The 20158-nt window shown below is 34.3% G+C and overlaps 2 protein-coding genes across 3 annotated transcripts; one reads left to right on the top strand and one right to left on the bottom strand.

Annotated features, from left to right (window-relative positions):
- The first annotated feature begins 7858 nt into the window (after positions 1 to 7858).
- On the top strand, positions 7859 to 14705 carry LOC122318630 (probable glycosyltransferase At5g03795). Of its 2 annotated transcripts, none has more exons than XM_043136170.1 (6): positions 7859 to 8437; positions 9589 to 9875; positions 11473 to 11705; positions 12684 to 12841; positions 13251 to 13798; positions 14460 to 14705. In XM_043136170.1, exons 1-5 carry the CDS (start codon positions 7955 to 7957, stop codon positions 13350 to 13352), a joined length of 1263 nt encoding a protein of 420 aa, XP_042992104.1. In that variant the 5' UTR covers positions 7859 to 7954; the 3' UTR covers positions 13353 to 13798; positions 14460 to 14705. The 2 variants fall into 2 exon arrangements, with proteins under 2 accessions (XP_042992104.1, XP_042992103.1); XM_043136169.1 differs by having other exon boundaries at positions 14453 to 14705.
- Positions 14165 to 19051, bottom strand: LOC122318629 (metal transporter Nramp5-like). The gene is made up of 12 exons (XM_043136168.1): positions 18889 to 19051; positions 18703 to 18743; positions 18510 to 18588; positions 17729 to 17833; positions 17193 to 17302; positions 16908 to 17089; positions 16051 to 16120; positions 15772 to 15945; positions 15419 to 15523; positions 15175 to 15306; positions 14914 to 15009; positions 14165 to 14806 (listed from the first exon to the last, which is right to left on the bottom strand). Exons 1-12 carry the CDS (start codon positions 18989 to 18991, stop codon positions 14480 to 14482), a joined length of 1524 nt encoding a protein of 507 aa, XP_042992102.1. The 5' UTR covers positions 18992 to 19051; the 3' UTR covers positions 14165 to 14479.
- Positions 19052 to 20158: the final 1107 nt, after the last annotated feature.

Here is a 20158-nt window from a genome sequence, read left to right as displayed (position 1 = left end):
GACTCACATGTAGCCGTGGTAGAGGAGATCTTTCGCCACCACAAGTGGCACTATCTGGGTCAATGGCTTTGGATCTTTTAGATCCGACCTATTTTGTATTGCCAAGGGTGGCGCATGAGCTTTACGTGCCACCATAGCCAGTGGCAGTCTTTTGCCGATGATTCAACTCATTTTTTGGTTCTTACTTTCTTATATTCTTTTTTTTCCTAACCAATGATCAAGATAAAGTAGTTGTGAAAGTCTACTTCAACCAGTCTAGTCCAACAAAACGCAGCATACAATAATTCACTGTGGCTTCTAGCCTTAGTTTTATAGTTTATTTATTAGACTATATAAAGCTACTTCAAGTGGCTTCCCATTGTGGAAAATTGGTGGGAGCCAAACCTTTGGCTCCAAATCCTTTTTTTTTTTTATTTTTTTTATTTTTTTTTGTTTGATTTGTATTTATTGGTTTTGAGATGATTATTGAGACTTCCATCCTATTGAATCTTGTATCCTATAACCTCTTAGTTTATCTATGACATGCTTGGTTGTTGAGGAAAAAAAAAAGAATTATAGGATAATAAATACTTTAGTCACAAAGAGATTACAAAAAAGTAATTATATAAACTGACGAGCCTTCATGTACATAGTTTGTCAGATTGTAAAGTTAATTTTATTGTATAATAAATCTAACAGATCATATGAATCCAAATCAGCTTATGAAATTATTTTGATATAATTTTTTCTATGAATATAGTAGTTCTCAGCTTTATCTAGAATGATTGGATCACATTTGCCATCGTCCATGGATCTCCCACAATGGATCCACTGTACATTGGGTACCGCATTCAATTTCCAGTGTCGTGTGTGCCGCGTGCATTCTCACATGTCTACATCCCTATGCATTTAATTTGGTGGCAAAATGGCTTGAACAGTCCAGTAAACAGGAAAGAATTTATTGTATAAAAAAAATAAAATAAAAAGAAGAGGAAAGAATTTATACTAGTTTAGTATGAATTCAGTAGAAAACAGCCTGTGCCCACATGGGAACTCATTCAGGAGACTTCTATTTTTGTAACCATTTGACTACTATCATTCCTTTTGAAAAGTAGATCTCATTCCTTCCCTCCATAACTCTCCATAACTTGAGATGATTCTTTCTTCAGCCCTATAGTTGACGTCCTTTTATGCTCACCTATTCGATAGTGTAGGGGACGTGAGAGTGAAGGTGTTTTACGACCACCTTAACGTCACTTACACTATAAGAAAAACGAGCAATTACGATCAATTATCCGTTTTTCTTGTAGTGTTAAAACCAACGCATACTTTTATATTGTGAATTTCTCTTGCATTCACGTTTCAAATTTGGTGGGTTGCTTTACCAACACCTTTCGTGATGATAAATGATAATTTCAGTTTTGGCATAGGCAAATTTTGTACATTTTATTTGAAAAAAAAAAAATTGCACATTTTATTTAGAAAAAATAAGTAAATTTAAAACTCACATAAAAAATAATTTTTTTAATAATGAACTACATCTTTTTTCAAATAAGTGTGTAGAGCTTGTATACCTTGACACTATATCTAGCCTTACTCTTTTCAAATTTTTATTTATTTATCTATTGTTTTGTCATGTTTGTCAAGTTTTTTGTTCTTTTTTCCCTTTTATCTCTCTACGTTAAAGTGCAAGAATTATCTCGCTCAACGTGTAAAAAAATATTATCTTCCGAATAAAACTTGTGATGATGATCAAGAAATGAATGGGTTCAAATGTGAAATTGGGGTCCAAAAGATGGTAATGCATCGTGGACCGACTTGACAAGATTATGCACATTCAAATCGGCATTCATGTGAATACTAATGACTTTTTATTTAGAATAATGCTATATATAGTTGTAGAGTACGTAAACGTTATATAGTAAATTTGAAAAAGAGTGAGATTCTTTATTAAAAAAATTAATAATTTTTCATATGAATATTATATTTATTCACATTTTTTTTTAAATTATTATATAGTATTTACGTACTTACGATTACAATTATTATTTCTCTTTCATTTAAATACATTTTTTTAGGCTCTTAACATATCCTTGATTATAGGAGCTATTTGCAAGTTAGGAGTGAGGTGGTTATTATTTATAATCATTATGGCATCCGATGAGTCACCCTTAACATTACTTTATCCATCCCTAGACTTCCATCTTTGTTTCACATTTAATGGCACTTTTGCTCCTCATTGGGTTCATTTGTTGGGCTCCTACTTGTTTAGGCCTAAGTGTTCGTTTGGATATTAGATTGTGTTTGGCTGTTGGAGTGTGCTTAATTTATCATAAATTAATTATTGATAAGATTCATTATTTTTTTAATTTTTTATAAAAGAGTTAAAATTTATCTCGATCTATTTTATACATTCAAACATATTTTAATGAGACTCACGTAATATTACTACTCACAAATCAACTTAAATAATTTAAAATTAGCTAGCATCCAAACACAACCTTAAGTATCTTAGAATATCTCTTTAAATATTATTGAAATAGTTTATGAATAATAGTAAATAGTTTGGGAATATTAATGAAATAGTTTGAAAATATATGAGAATAATTGTGTTTCCAAACATACCATTAGAGATTCTTTTTTTCCTAATATTTCTTTATATTTATCACATTTACACTTTTATTTATAAAACATAAAAGGTTATAATATTATTAAAATAATATAGAAAAATAATCATGTTAAAAATTTCTCAGATAAAAAGATAAAAGGTAAAAATAGAAAGGATGAATAAGTTTTTTTTTCCATCTTTTTATTTTAAGGCTGTTGATGTATTTTGACAACAAAAAGATATTTGGTTTACACTAATATATGAGAAATATTGAAAGATATGAGAATATTATAAATTTAAAGGTAGTTAGAAAAGTATTTAAAACGAATAAATAAAGAAGAAATAAATAATATTTAAATAATATAGAAAATAATAGATAAATTGATATATGATATATTATAAAAGTTATTAGCTAAAATACAAAATTAGATTTTGGTGATGTATTTTAAACAATAAAAACCATCTAGTGAGCTCTTAGAGTATTTTTGTCTTCATCTATCCAATGTATAGTTAGACTATATTTAAATGTCAAGATTATCCGAATCCATTTCAAACTAATAATTGATGAGATCCAATACTCGTTTAACTTTTAATAATAAGTTTAAATTTATTTAAATTTATTTATATTTAAATACATATAAACGAGGCTCCAAAAAATAAGATAATAAATCATTTGACATTACCTCAGCTTCTAAACACAGCCTTAATTTTTTTTTTAGTCCATCATGACTCCTCCAATTTAAACAACTTTCGATTAAGAGAATGACTGGGTGACCTCTACGCGTTGGAGCTTGATTGGCCAATACATGGTTGGTCTTTTATGGCGAGAGTTCTGCCTCCCATTTGCCCACATGGTCACCCAAAAACCCAAAATCCATTTATCCTAATCTTTATCCTTAGCATGTTTTCACAGATGTCATCCTCACCTCCCAAAAACTTAAAAGTGAGAAAAAAAAATAATCTTAAAACCCATGATCTTGTGAAATAATAATAATAATTTTATTAAAATATATTTTTCATTTTAAATTTTATCATTCAATCACATACCTCAAATTTTATATACTTATTTTATTTAAATTATTTAAGACAAAATTACTTAGAATACTTCACTCACCAAGAATGATGAAATTAAAATGAAGATACATGATATTTAAATTAAAAATATATTATTCTTTATTTTAAACTTAATTACTTTTAACTATCTGTTTTATTAGAGCATTTATAATGGTTCATTTAACCTATCCTTTAAAATACATCACCAAACTTCATTTTTGAAAATCAAAATAACACTTTCATTACAAGAAAAATAAGTATTTGTGATTAATATTTTGCAATCAAAATGACTATTTCCGACGAAAACATACTACAAACGGAAATATTACAAAGATAAATCAACCAAAGTACACAAGTTGCCATGCAAACTTAGCCAAAGCATGTGCTACACCATTTGCTTCACGACCTCTATGTTGAACAGAGCAATTAGAGTGACTGTTGAGTAAAGTTTTGATTTCTTGAATAATGGTACCTCACAGAGTTGATGAACATCTATCCTTTTTCAATTCTTCAACTACAAGCAGTGCATCACTTTCAATTTAACGCTATGCACAATTTTCATAACAAGCCCACTATTTGAAAAAATATAGTCAATCATAAGGCTTCGGCGAGTGAGTGGCAAAGCATACACCATTCCCATGGGCTCTCTGTCATTCTAGGGAAAGATCTCTCACCTTTGTTATGACTATTCATTTGAACCCATCTGAGCTACTAAGGATTCAATAACACTGATGTTTTTCAACGCATATTCAAATATTGGTTGTGTACAAGAAGGGAGAACATTCGCCCATTGCTCTTGAAAACTCTACTGTCTCTTAAGGGAGGCACAATACTAATTTTAAAACTCCTATTAATTTAAGACAATTGAAACAAAAGAAGAAAACTATCTCTTTAGAGAGAACCTCGCCTCATCTCCCCTGATACACAATATCTTGAGCAATTTATTATATAGACAAGTGTGTGAGCAATAGTTGCCGCCTATGTTAGAAGTGAAAAACTTTATACAAAGTGCGAGAATAATCTATTGCAGTACACCTTTTTTTTCCAGTTGAAGGAGTAGTTATTCCTTTCTTTTCTCCCTACTCTATAATTATTCTAACAATAAAAAAAAGATGAAGTAAGAGATATGACACATATGACATTATATACTCATAAATACGTATGTTATAAGAGAATTGCTTTAATTATAAAGAGATTCCATAAAAGTAAACTATAAACTGATGTGGCTTAATGTAATATGTTAGATTGTAAAGTTACTTTTATTGTAAACTAAATATAACATACCATTTGAAACTATATTAGTATGTATGTTTACTTTTGTGGAATTATTTTGTAGCTGTAACACATTTCATGTTATATATATGTTGTTGATTATTCATATCGCTTGCAGCTTTAATTATAATTGGTTTTATTTTCTTACTAGTTCTAACACATGTAGGTGGCTTGGTTTATATATTTTATATATTTTACTAGTTCTAACACATGTGGGTCAGTAACCATGGGGTTACATGGTTTATAATTCCATGTGTCCTAATCATCGGGTAAATATGAATTAATCGAAGTCAATCCTAACCGTCAGAATGGTTTATACACATCTTGGCATAGCTTAATATATTTTATACACATATTATTGTTTTGCTTAATAATTTCTCTGAGCAATATAACAATTAGAAAAAAAAAAAAATCTAATATTTCTATAAATGGAGTATTATCACTTATCCATAATACTTCTTTTAATGCTTAATTTTAAAAACAAACCAACGCCATCATATTTTAGAAAATACTCAAGAGTAATATATCATCATTTTGCTACTTCTATATATTCTAGTTTCACCCTTGTTTGAAAATCTTATACATTTTGGATAAGATATTTTTGAATAAAACTTTTATATACACTGTTTTTTTTTTTTTTTTTTTTTAAATGTTATCATTTAATGTTGATTTTATTTTAGGCAAGAGTTTTTCCATCTTTTATTCTAAGCTATTTATTTCTATAATTTGTTTTTCATTGTGGGGGGTTTGGTCCATTCAACGCGCGGTGGCCTTGGTCCCTTAGCCGGCCCTAATAGTGTCCCACCCCGACTAAGCAAAAGATAGAAAAGTAAGAAGGAAAATTCTTCTTGTCATCTTCACACTTAACACACTACATTTATTTTAATTTTTTTTTTATTTTTTCTATAATAAATATGTAGTGTGTAGATGATAAATAAAATAATTCAATTAGTTTAATAAGAATAAAATGAAATAAAAAATAAAAAAATAAAAAATAATATTTTAATATATAAAGTGTGTGGTGTGAGATGATGTGTAGCATTCCTCAAGTAAGAATATGACTTTATATACGGTTTAAAAAATAAAGAGAGTTTCACCAACATAGCGTTGAGAAAAACGCCTCTAAATATTCAGCTGACCCGCCAATATTCAAGTCGAGACTGGTTAGATTTAGCTCTCGAGTTAAGTCTTGTGTTAAAGAAGATGTTAACGAGCATCTCACAAAAATTCTCTATTCTAGATAGCAAAAGAAGGGTAACGGCCACAGCTTCAATTCTTAGAACCCAACACTTTTTTTTTGTTTTGTTTTTGTTTTTGTGGCTTGACATGGTATCAGCGTTTTTATCAGAAAAGCTTGTAAAATTTAGATGTTTTTAAAATTTTAATGAAAAAGAATATATCTTTTCTAGATATTTGGTGTTTGTGATGTTTTATGGCCTCATGTGATTGCTCCAGTGAGTTCTGTGGTGATTGCTTCTGTTATTTCAAGAAAAGCTTAGTTAAATATACTAGGGCCTTGCCCATTTGGGGAACTTGAAAAGCTTTTTGAGCGAAAATACAAGATGTATGCACTCTTGCTTTTTCTTTGTTTTTGTCTAATTTATTTAAACAATTATCCATGCTAGCCCCCGATATTTCAGGCCGAGATTGGGTCAAATCTGACCATGAAGTCAGGTCTCACATCAGAGAAGATGTTAACGTCCATCTCACGAAAACTCTCGATTCTCAATGGTGGAAGAAGGGTAATGGGCATAGCTACACTTCTTAGAAGACAACAAATTTTTTATTTCAATTTGATCCTTATAGGAATTCACTCATTTATTGATTAATTTTCATAACATTGAAATTTGAAGCACATTTTCTCTATTGAATCAGTAAGAGCATTTTTTGGTTTACAAGCAGTAAAAATTACTTGACTTTTATCATCTCTTAAAACCATGCCAATCTTAGATCTATAGTACTCGCTAAAAGTTGCTCCATCTAAGTTTAGTTTTAAAACATTTGCGAGAGGTGGTTACCAACAGCAACTATACTTCTATTTTTGCTTTTGTGCCTCAGCCATCGTCTTATGTTCATTATATAAAAACAAAGCATACCCTATGACTTGATTAGGTGACAATACTTTCTCATCATGCATCTTTTGACTACGCCTATACCATAGTCCCCAAGCCATCAAAAATAATTTTTTCTAACTCTCCTAATAGTGTGAACTAATTGTAAGACAAGCTTTATTTTTTCTATTGTACATTTTGACTTTTATAATATGTTATACATCAATTTATTTATTTATTTTCATATCATTTAATTACTATTTTTTTGTTCTTTTAAACATTTCCTTTCAACTAATAAATTTGTAATATCCAAATATTATTTTATATTTACAATATATTATTATATAAAATGTAATATAATTCAGTCCCATACATACAAAATAAAAAATATATAAACCAAATAAAAATTAAAAATAAAATCAAAATATGAAAAAATTGGATAAATAATATTTCCAAGATATTTTTTAGAAAAAAAATAACATAAATGTGTTTTAAATGATGAACAATATAAATAATTTATATTGAAATGTAAAAATTAAAAAAAAATGAGAAAGTAAATGAAATATAAATAATAAAAAAATTTGTTTGAATAATAAACAATACTCACTACATATAATGGGTTATTATAGCGATTTATATTTTACATAATTAGATAAAACTCAGTTTAGAAATAATTTTTCAAATAATTTATATTTTTTATATTATATAGAAGCCATTAAGAATGCTTAACTATTATTTAAATAACTGACATATAAAATCAATTAAAACGAAGTACATCAATAATAATTATGAGCCTAAATATGGATGACATCGAAAATCCATGATTAGAAATCGTATTACTTATTTTAAATAATTGTAAATTTATTATTATTTTAAATAATAAGAAAAATAACAGTAGCTTTGCATCTAGCCAGTAGTCATCTACTACTGCTCTTGCTAGTGAATCACGACACAGCAGCACCATCGCCGGCACCGCAAACGCGAGCTAGCGATGTCGGCCTGGAAAACATCCCCGGCGATGTCCTCCTTGCCGCTCTGTACAGTCCAAGGTTCTCTCCTCACCCTCGCCATCCTAACCCTCTTCTCCTTCACCTATTTCTCCTTCAATTCTCTCCGCTCCCCTCTCTCTGCCACCTCCTCTTCTTCTTCAACCACTCAGATTTCTGTTGCGAAAATGGTTCCTGGAGATCATATGGTGGAGAGGCATGACAGGCAGGCGGAGCGGCTTTCGGTTTACCATTCCCCTGACGTTTTCCGGTTCAATTACGCCGAGATGGAGCGCATATTTAAGGTGTACATATACCCGGACGGGAATCCCGATACTTTCTACCAGACGCCCAGGAAGCTCACAGGGAAGTACGCCAGCGAGGGCTATTTCTTCCAGAACATTCGCGAGAGTCCCTTCCGCACCGATGATCCCAATCAGGCTCACCTCTTCTTCATTCCCATCTCCTGCCACAAGATGCGAGGCAAGGTACGGTTTTCTATTGCGAACATTTATATCGCTTGGCGGAGTTCTATGCCATTGGGGTTCGTTTATTTGGGTATATACGCTAATCCTGTGTTTGTCTGCTGGGAAGATGCGAGAAAAAAAGTGGAATTTTTGTTAATTTTAGATTGGGGATCGGAGGAAGTACTAGCTTCCACTTAGTTCTCTCATATAGATTCTTTGTACCGATCTTTATTGTCTTAATTGACTCACAAGGAGGGAAAATAAACCAAAACTAAATGTCTTGTTCTAGATGTTCTAAATTATATTATACGGTGCGTGCAGAGATGTGAAACCATGAAGAATCTATGTGAAATCTGAAATTTCTTATGCGTTTCTAGTCGTCTACGAAGAATAATCACTTTGAAACTATAAGTGAAATAATTCCGATCTGTGTGATGCGGAAGATATCATAAACCACGCTGGTGAAAACATAGAAATGTATATGTCCCATATACTTGGGCTATACCAAATATCATCACTAAAATTCTTATTTACTGATCAAAAAGGAAATATAGAAACGGCTTCATCCACATACTGCACTCATAAGCATGGGGCCACTTCATGACAGCCTTGTATCTATACTCCCTACGTAGCTAGGGCATACTTTTGTACTTCATATGGCTTTTGCCTATTCTTTCATTAATACACTTGATTACTTATAAAAAAAAAAAAAAAAGCGTGTTAGGGAAATATCTTACTGCATGAAATTTTTTGGGTTTATTTTCCAAGACACTGGTGGTCTTTTTTAAATGAATGCCATAGCTGCCACTCACCTGCCTTACCATTTATGTCGAGATAAAAGATGAGTGAGTGTATTTATAGTATCAAACGCAGGGCATCATATCTCACTATAAGAGATACACTACTATGATTTCATTTGGAGGATGCACGACTACAACAATTGCATATGCAGATGGTTAAACATGATTGAGGATTCAATCTTGCCGACTATACAGCGAGTGCAACTTTAAACACCCAAGTGCTATATTTTAAGATGTTGGACATGTTCCAGATATATACAACACACACACATGCACGAACTGTGCTGTTGTCAGTTCTGATAGACAGTTCCCCCCTTTCTAGAATCGGATCCCTTATATGTAGGTATGTGACGCTTGCTTGATTGTATGCAGGGAACTTCTTATGAGAATATGACTGTAATTGTCCAGAATTATGTGCAAAGCTTAATTTCCAAGTATCCTTACTGGAATCGAACCTTAGGAGCAGATCATTTTTTTGTCACTTGTCATGATGTTGGTGTTAGGGCTACAGAAGGTCTTCCGCTTCTTGTAAAGAACTCAATTCGGGTTGTGTGCTCCCCAAGTTATGATGTTGGATTCATTCCACACAAAGATGTTGCCCTTCCTCAAGTACTGCAGCCATTTGCTCTTCCAGCTGGTGGAAATGATCTTGAAAACAGGTAAAATTGTAGTATATGCATTTGTTGATCTTATTTACAAGTAGATGACACATGGCCAATTGTTTGTTGAGAACTGATAGTTGCAATCGTGAGTGTGTAAGCGCCGCGCAATTACTTTGAAAAAGTGAATAAATATGAGACCTACATGAAAAATATTATTTTTTTAATAGTAGACCCTACTCTTTTTCAAAGCAATTGCACAACGCTTACACAGTCCACTATTATATGTAGCATTACTCTTGTTTGTTATTCTTTCTTTAGGCTATTCCTTAAAATCAATCTTTTGCTTTCCTATTTCTTGTAAAGTCCATATTTGAAATTTCTGTGCCCCTCCAGTCTTAAACATTTTCCAGGAATTAATCTGACTGTTATCTCTGAGGTGAAGTGATTACTGCTTTATATTGTGGTATAATGATTCATTAAAACCATGCAAGCAAAGATACATTCCTGTGTGTGTGTATATTTACATATGCGTATATATATATTCTAATATTAACAATGTTTGGCAAAAACTGTAAAGGAAATTGTCGTGCACATGGTAAAAATGAGGTTTTTAATGCTGCAATATATTTGAAGTATCATTTTTTATGGTCAGTGACAATTTTTATGAAAGTTAAACCACACTATTTGTCCAGATGTCTGTGCTACATAAAATTGATTATATTCACTTCTTGAAAAGCATGTTGAACTTGTACAGAACTTCCGTTACTCTGAAAACACATTAATTTTTTAGCTTTTTCGAAATTTGTGAAACCTGAACCTATTTTAGTTCAGACACTGGCCTTAGTAGCTTAGTGTCCTCTTTCTTCAGGTGGAAGTCAGGTCATGGTTTCAGCTCATTAAGGTGGGACGTTGTTGGATTTGGGGTTCCCATCTATAATCTTTGTTGGGAAAATGAAAAAATACTAGAGAAAAAATAGTCATCTGATCAATTTTTTCTCAAGTATATCTCTTTATAAGGGAAGACTTGTTAAAGTCATTATATACGTTAATGTCTCTTGAGTTAGAGGGAGCAGAATGCAGCTTTTCTATTTTACTCTAGCAGCTAGAATTGAGCGTAAACCTAGATCGTGCATGTAAAAGCTGTCTATCTAGTGTGGGGTGGATAATTTAGAAGCTGAGTTCACTTAATTGAAATAGTTTCAACTTCCAACCCAAACATGTACAATAGCTTTGTCAAGCACCTCTGGGTAAAGTGAAACGTTAAAGAAAATTATATTTCACGTATGCTGAGCACTATCAGATTTTGCAGGGACTGGCATTATTTTTACTTCCTCTGTGTGATTTTGTATGGTAACAGTCAGATTTCAGCTGTTTTTTCCCTAATAGAAATGTTAGTTTTAGAGCCTTCATACAGAGTAGCATTATTTGAGAAAGAGGAAATGTATATAGACACTATCCTTGTATTGAATAGTACATTGTTTTCATTTCACAAGAATGTCTTGTGGTGGAAACTTATTACCTGCTGAGAGATGTCAACTTGGTGTGGCTTAATGCATGCCTTAATGGTTAGCTGACCATGTATTATTTGACTTTATTGACTTGTACAACCCAGCAAGGCAATTCATTTCTTATAAATAAAAACTTTTCCTTGCAGGACGACACTTGGTTTTTGGGCTGGACATCGGAACTCCAAAATCAGAGTTATACTAGCACGAGTTTGGGAGAATGACACAGAACTTGATATTTCCAATAACAGAATAAATAGGGCTATGGGACCACTGCTATATCAAAAGAGGTTTTATACGACTAAGTTCTGCATATGCCCTGGTGGTTCCCAGGTTAACAGTGCTCGCATAACTGACTCAATCCATTATGGATGTGTACCTGGTAAAATTTCAGTGCTTATTGTTTATAAAAAACAAAATAATAATAATAATAATAATAATAATAATAATAATAATAATAATAATAATAATAATAATAATAATAATAATTCAGTGCTTCTTGGGTGTTCAGATGAGAATGGTAGTGGATAAGTTGTTCCTATTTCTCTCATTACTTGCATGGCAAATATAATATTGGAACCATATGCCTGGATTATTGTGTAAGTAGTGATGTATTAAAGATTATTCATGCGCCATTCCACAATATTTTCTTTATTTACTGGCCTAATAAACTGGAAACAGAAGACCTGAACAGATCAAGATCGCTATGGCCTTTTGCCCATGGAATGCAGGGTATGAGATATATAACCTTTGTGTGATATTTGGATTGCAACACTTAATGAAACATGAAGTGCCCATTGGTTAGGTAATTAGGTTTCTTGTGTGATGTCTCACGCAATGCAAATAACATTCTAATGTGGTGAATTGAATATATTCATCCCTTTGTAAGCTTCTGGCATGCATGAGTTGCATGATGATGAAAGAAAGAACAAAAAGAGAGATTCCATTATATTCGGACTTCTCTCCCATTTCAGCACAACTACCTGAATTCCATTTCAGTTTAGATTCAATTGAAGATGTCCTTGTTATTTTGCATATATAATCAGGGAACACTTTGCTTCATGACTTAGACTTCAAACCCTAATTATTCATTGTGTCTTAAACAACTCATGCAGGTTTGACTAACACCTTAGCATGGTGATTGAATTATAAAATTTCTTTATAGATACCGTGTGAACAATGTATGCAGCTTGCTGGGTGTCTTAGAATTTGATCTCATTAATTTTCTAAATTAAATTGCTGCTGCCTGTCTCAGTTTGATGTTTGGGTTTTTTGCTTGTGTGCTTTCACATATTTTGTTAGGATTTCTCATCTAAGTTTTTTTCACACCCAAGTTCTTTATGCACTTGATTTCGTGCAGTGATATTGTCAAATTATTATGACCTGCCATTCAATGATATTCTTGATTGGCATAAATTTGCTGTCGTGCTTAAGGAGAATGATGTATACCAGCTTAAGCAAATTCTCAAGGACATATCTGATGCTGAGTTTGTTGCACTGCATAAGAACCTAGTTAAGGTAGAGGCCTTACTGTTTCAACTTGATTATTTTAAATAGAATATTAGATTTATGCTTACTTTTCATTTTTCATATTATCCAACAGCTCTAATTTAAAATAGGATATAGTGTACTCAAATATACTCCAATAGTCCTGCCTGCAATATATTTTGTTTAGTTAATGTATGTGTGACTTTTCTGTCTATGTTGCTCACTTCCATTAACAAAGAACGTACTGTGAATAACTTTTTTTGAAGTAATCAAAGATTTATTAAATAACACAAAAGGCATGTCCCAAATAGAAAGTCTATGGAATAACGTACCGCCATACTGATTCCTAAGTCTTATTATAATGTTCTCGATCTATTCAAGAGAAGAAGAATGTAAGCCTTAACTGATGAGATTTTTCTTTCGTATTTTTATCAATCAGGTCCAGAGACACTTCCAGTGGAACTCTCCACCCATCAAATATGATGCATTCCACATGGTCATGTATGAACTTTGGCTGCGCCACCATGTCATCAAATACTGATTTGTTTATAATTCCAGCTAGCTTTCTGTACATTTACTGGCTAGTAACCCAAAAGCTTGTAAATTGTCATACACAGTTCTCTCATCTTTCCTAGTTAGCTTATGATGAAGGGAAGTAAAGTTTCTAGTTCCCCAACAGTTCATTACATGTTCTGTTGGTTATGGTCTCCCTGCCTTTTTGTATCTGTCATTTTGGTATTTAAATTCTCGTTGGATACAAGACACAAGTCTTTTTTGTTGTGTTTTTTTTTTTTTTTTTTTTTTCGGCTTTCTGAGGGATGTCTCTCACTATATGGTTGCTACAATGGATGCTTCCGAGCTACAGCTTGGGTAAATTGAAGCAAAGATGTCATGATCCTGGCTGGGTTTCAAGCTTTTGAAGATTTGGTTTGGGTTTCAGCTGCAAAGAATTTTCTTTTATGCCGAAGGTGCCAGAGCTCGAACCAGGTGACATGTTTCTTGTTCTGTCTTAAGATTTTTCCCTTAAAAACCATTGTAATTTGTTGGAAATGCAGAATTTCTCCTTTCACATCAAAAAAAAAAAAAAAAAAAAAGAGAAGGGGGGGGGGGGGGGGGGGGGGGGAAGGAAGAGAAATGAGCTCTCGTGTATTGGTCTCAGCATCGCATCACCTTTGGGTTGCCTTTTCTTTGCCAAAACATTTTTCCTTTCCTTCCTACTCTGCTTCTCATGCGGGTGTTTTGGATACCAGTTAAAAAAGGTCAAATAGAACATGGAAAAGACGCTTGCTTATTGATAGTGAATTTTTTTTTTCTTGATCATCTATCATGAAGGAAGTACATAACAAATTCTGGTTGAGCAAGCCTATATATACCATTAATGCGCAAGTTTTTCATATCAGATAGCGTATCAGTTATCTATCATGCGAAAGTACACATGTCGGCTTGTAAGTAGAAAGACTTAGATTATTAAACAATCCTTAAGGCAGTGCCCCCTTCAATTGACATGTTGTTCTCTCCCGTATGGACTTCTTAAACCAAACTGCCTGTGGCAACCTGCTTAAAGTTGTAACCTTGCCTGCATCCCCTTTTAACTTATTTACTTCAAAATATATTTTCTGAACATTAGAATGTCTTATGTAGATTACAGGCTAAAGAACCAGAGACTCTTCATGCATGGATAATATCATCCGTCTCAATGTCATCAGTTCTCTGGTTGCTGCTCGATTCCAAGCCTTTCTCGGCCCCTGTTCCATCGGTGCTAACGGGGCTTATCCCCAAGTTATGGGAACTAGTTGCAGAATTTTCTCTTTTCAGTGTCATGTATGTCAACAACGATACGTAGATTACCATTATAGGCAATGCTATTACTCCTGTGAGGATTGATCCGGTTTTAGTCATCTTGTTACCCGTTATCCTTCCAATCAGAGTGATGCTTAAGAAATACATGTTGATCCCGATTGAGCAAGACCCCAATAGCCATGAGACGAGGCTTAGCTACGGTGGAAGCAAGAACCAAGAGAAAATTTTCAGTATGTAATTGTACTTGTGGTACTAAATAATGAAAAATAAAAACACTTTAGGTAGGTACCAATGAGTCTTACCAGAAAGGGATTCTTGTGCTGACCCATCTTGGCTTCACTGCTGGTGAACCGGAGGAGAGGAACCAATACCAATGGAAGTTCAAATGCCAAGATCATCTGAACAAATACACAAATAAATAAGTAATTGATGTGACATTGCCCAATAACTATTAGATCAACTCTTATATTTTAAAACAACAAATTTATGAGTTGATGAATAATCATGTTACATCAATTCAATATGATAGAAGCAATAATTGCAAGTGTTTTGGTTGGAATTACAGAAGCAATGATGATAAGCCTTCCAGCTCCATGAGGTCCGCCTATAATGCACGCCACCAAACTTGGACCAATGGCTATGCACCTGGTTATTAAGTTTCTCAACCAGAGTTCCATCTTCAAATCCAGAAAACCCTGCAAAATTAACATGCCATGCATGCATTATGCATAATGCTTCATTAGCTTTTCACGCATCTCTGTAGGGAAAGCAGGAAATTAAGGTTTTAGTATCTGAATAGGCAAGCACCTGCATAATGTACTGGCCTGCGTAGGTTCCTGCAACAGTTGAGCTCTGACCAGACGCAAGCAGGGATATGGCATATAGCTTTGCACTCCACTTTCCAAGGTCATTCTAATCATATTAACACGTGATCAAGCTATCAGGAAACTAAACCATTGACCCTATAATAATGCTTTCTCTACAGGTTATTGAGAAGTACTCACATAGAGAAATATTTTTGTACTTACATTAAGCTATATGAGAGTTTAAACGTATTAATTCCTTTTATAGACCAAACACTTTTCTTCCCCATGCATGCTTGCATGTTCTTGTTTAATGTTAGTTGCAAATTAAGGAAGAAGTACTGAGACATATAAGACCTTAAACAAGAAAGCCGCAGACTCGAGAGTGATATTCTTGCAATGACCCTTGCTATCTACAGAGATATTTGGATTGGAGCACACGCTGGCACTAACAGACATGACAACCACATTGATGAGGAACGCTACGACTAGTGATAGCCCACTTTCTATGAAGAAAAACTTGCTTGCACTCTGAAAAAAAGAGGACAATCAGATCATGTTTTGTTTAATCGAACCAGCTTAATTAATTGTCATTAACTAGTGAAAGGAAGATGGTTGAAGACTATGGTAACTTACATTGATGCCATCAGAGGAGTGAGGGAACTTTCTCGATATGACCAATGCTGAATGGAGAAAAAGATTGTGCCTGCAGTTTGATTTTTATATGAACGGTGAGACGACAGTCGAGACTTTGCTACACATAAATCGGTGTATTAACACACTACTTATAGTGAGATGATTTATTATAACTTTATAAAAAATAAAAACGCCAAAATATTTTTAGCATAACATATGTGAAGCTTTCCATATCAGCAGTGCGTTGGGTGTATAAAAAATAAGGTTTTGGAATAGATTTTCTCAGTTATGATCTTTTATGACTCTACGGCAACATATAATTCCAACACAATATTCTATTGATCAAAGAGCCTCTTTGAAAACATATAAATTACTAGTAACGTGGTTGAAAAAATATAGAGTATCTTTTGTTGAAAAAATTGGATAGGCTAGGAATGGAGAGAGGCCGGCACGGGTGGCAGCACGGGGGAGGGGAGAAAGAAAGAGAAAAAAAGAAGAAGAAGAAGAAGGGGGAGACGTCGGGGAGAAGGGAGAAAAAGAGAGAGGGAAAAAAAAAGACACGTGGCATGGTAAGTCAGTGTGGGATCCTTTAGTGTCTAGCTATAGTGTTTTCCTTAAATAAAACATATAATTTTCACATGTTTGACGGCCACTTGTCATTTTTTATTTATGGGTTGGAGGAAAAACTCTGGCCAAGGAATTTATACCTCGATCAATCATTAATTTATACATGTGCGTGAGTACTATGTATTTATGCTCGATCCCGTCAAGAGTTCAAAGCCTTTAATTTAAAGTTAGAAAACTAGTATATCTAGCTAGATTTTATTAATAATTAAAATTGCAATTAATTAATTTACGGCATGATCAGAGCTCCTAAAAGAGCAATGGCATCTGTGGTGGCTCCTTTTCCATTCAATTTGGGAACGAACATTCCGGTCACCATCTCCTTTGCACTCGGTCTGGCCTTTATCATTACAGCAAAGAAGCAGCCACCCACCACCATTACTAGCATACCAATCGCACCCTCCAGCTTCCTTATCTATCAATCATGTATATATATGAGAAAATATATTATTATTAGTATTATATAATCACTCATTAATTAAAAGAAAAAAGAGACACTTTATAATTTGTATACTAACACCATATCGTTGCATCCCAAGGAGAAGGAGAGTATTCAATCCAGCCAGCAGGACCCCACTCCACATGGGTATTCTGAAGAGTATGTTCAGAGCAAATGCCGTTCCTAGTACTGCACAAATTAATTAAAGCACATGTCTCAAATATTAATTACATGATCGATTTGTGTATGAACTTTGTGCATATATGATCTCTCTTTTTAGAAGTACTGTGCTGGGAAGTTATTGCAAAGCACTGTTCCATGCAACCGCATGATAATGATGATCTGCATTCTGCAATGGTATTCATGACATCATGCACTAATAATTAACAATCAGAAATCATGATAGTATGCTGCCTCAATTATACCGCTCATTCATTTAATTTTTTTTATTTGATGATTAAAGAAGTGATTTTTAGTGTATTGATATTTTTTTAAAAAAATATTTAAATATATTAAAAAAATATGAAAACAAAAAGAACAAGAAAACAAAAACTCCAAATTGTGCTAGGCTGCCGCCTAGCATGACTCATTAACAATATTGTCTACACATTATACCTTGTGGGATGTCAGCAGCTATAACGGCCATCTCAGCAAGTATCCACAGGCAGTATTTCACTGGGCTTGGGTACTCTGCCTTGCAATGCTCAGCGAGATGCTTTCCTGCAATCAAGTTGTTGGTACTTAGTTTATTTAAGATTGGAAGGAAAGACACATTGATGTGGCACTTTGCTTGTCTGCCCTCTCTCTTTCTCCCCCCTTTCCCTCCTTGTCCGCGTTGTCTGCCCTCTCAGGATGGTTCCCAACCGCCACAAACGACCACACAAGCCATCGACTTAGATCCCGACCATCCCGGCCACGCAAGTCTTCGTTGTTTGCCCTCCCGATCACCAAAGACTACCACACAAGCAGTCGGCTGGACCGCCGGCGTCTTTTGTTCACCTTGAGGTGGTCCTCGATTACATGGCTGGCACAAAGAGAGGTCACGGGGAGATGGTGGGGAGTCACATGCACGAGGCGATCAAGGGGGAGAGAGAGAAAAAAATAGGAGGGAGACGTGGCATATTAGCCGTGTGCCCACATCAGTGTGAGAAATTCATTTGTGGAATTCTTTTGTGTCTATAATGTTTTTCATAGCCTAACTCTATATAATGATATTTCCTCACGTAAAAAACAGTGAATTACTGCATGCAGATGGTTCTGGGCCGGTCTTCTGGCTTAGATCAACTAATTAGAACAGCTACAATTAATATATGCATGAATATGCATGCATGTGTTTGCATGGAATCGTTTAGAATAACTAAAGATGCACGTGATTGAGCATAGCACATTGGGAAACCTGTTGCCACCCCTAATCTTGCAGAACAACACTGGATTATGAAAGCGAAGGTCAGCCCGACAAGCACGATCCATAGCAACTGCTTATACATTACAGAGAGAATTCATATATGCATGAGCGTACAGATAGAGAATAACCCACAGGACAAGAACAAGTGTTAGTATCATTCGAAAATAAGAAGGAAATTAGAGACCTCGTATTTGTGATCTGCACCAGCTTGTAGGTCTGTTTCCACTGCATTAATTTACGTAACAAAGAAAGTAGGAACTCAGGAAGTACAACAAAACGTTCTTTCTCGGTTCATGAGGAAGAGGAAACAAACAAGCAAAACGAAAATCACAGAGAGAGAGAGAGAGAGAGAGAGAGAAATTTAGCTTACAGTTTCCGGGATCAAGATAGCCTACAGAAACGAGAATACCAGGTCCTACATAACCCAAAAGCTTTTTCCATCTAGGGTTCTCTTGTATCTGAACCAGAGACATGTTTCACTCTATTTGTCTTCTACACACGAAACCGGAGTGTTTTCAAAATGCTTATATATTTTCCAATTTATAAAGCCGATCGTTGAGGGAGAGTACACATATATGCGGCCTAAGTTTGCCCTTAGCTCATCTATTTTATTTTATTTTATTTTATTTTTTATTTAATAATTAAGAAAGTGACTATTAATATATTTTTTTAATTTTTTAAAAATATTTAAATATATTTAAAAAAATATAAAACAAAATATAATTTACAATAAAGACTCGTCAAATAGACAAACTAGAACTACCGGAACACAATATCATTGGGTACGTATAATAATTCCTGTTGAAACCTTTAAGACGAACAATAAATATATCTAGCTAACTTTGGCCAATATTATTAGCTCTTGTTATTTTCATGGGTCTCCTCGATAGATCAGTTTCCGTACAAGAGTACGTACTGATCTACATAATAGTCACACCGCAACACATAATGACATGATATGCTTCATCCATAAATTTACATAACCAAGTTACAATCGTTTTTTAATTAATTTACACCATAAACGACAAACCTGTCAACTTACACTCCTACTCTACACAACCACCCTTTTGCAAAGGGAGCTGGTAGAGACATAAATAGATGTTAATTATAAGAAAATTTCACATATTGATGTGGCTCACTAGTGAGATCCATCCACGTTAAGGTGGTTTTTTTTTTTCCCTTTTGTGCCTCTCCCCTCCTCCCATTTCCCTCACCCTTCCCTCACCAACACTATCTGCCCACCCAGGGTGGTTCTCCACTAGCCACCAAATGATAGTAATAAGCCACGCAATCCGTGACTGCTCTAGCCACGCCACGACTGTGACATAGTGCACAAGTCGACGGACGCTGCGATGATGCCTCTCCTCTTCCCTCCCCTTTCCCTCATTGGTGATGCCTCCCCCCCCCCCCCCCCCAGGGTGGTTGCCGACCACCCAAGCCGAAGGACGACGGTCGTTAGCCGCAACCACACTCTAGAGGCATTGTGGGCGGCTTCTGTCCTCCTTGAAGTGTTCCTCAACCATCATGGCAGGCGGAGGGAAGGTGGGAGAGAAAGGGAAGGGGGAGGAGGGGAGGGGAGAGGCATGGGCAGATCACGGGGACAAAAAAAAAGGGGAAATGTGGCACATTGGTAGTGAGCC

This window comes from Carya illinoinensis, chromosome 8, assembly GCF_018687715.1.
Source record: "Carya illinoinensis cultivar Pawnee chromosome 8, C.illinoinensisPawnee_v1, whole genome shotgun sequence".
NCBI lineage: Eukaryota > Viridiplantae > Streptophyta > Magnoliopsida > Fagales > Juglandaceae > Carya > Carya illinoinensis.
The sequence above is the reverse complement of the archived record's forward strand: the minus strand, read 5'-3'. Positions and strand labels throughout refer to the sequence as shown.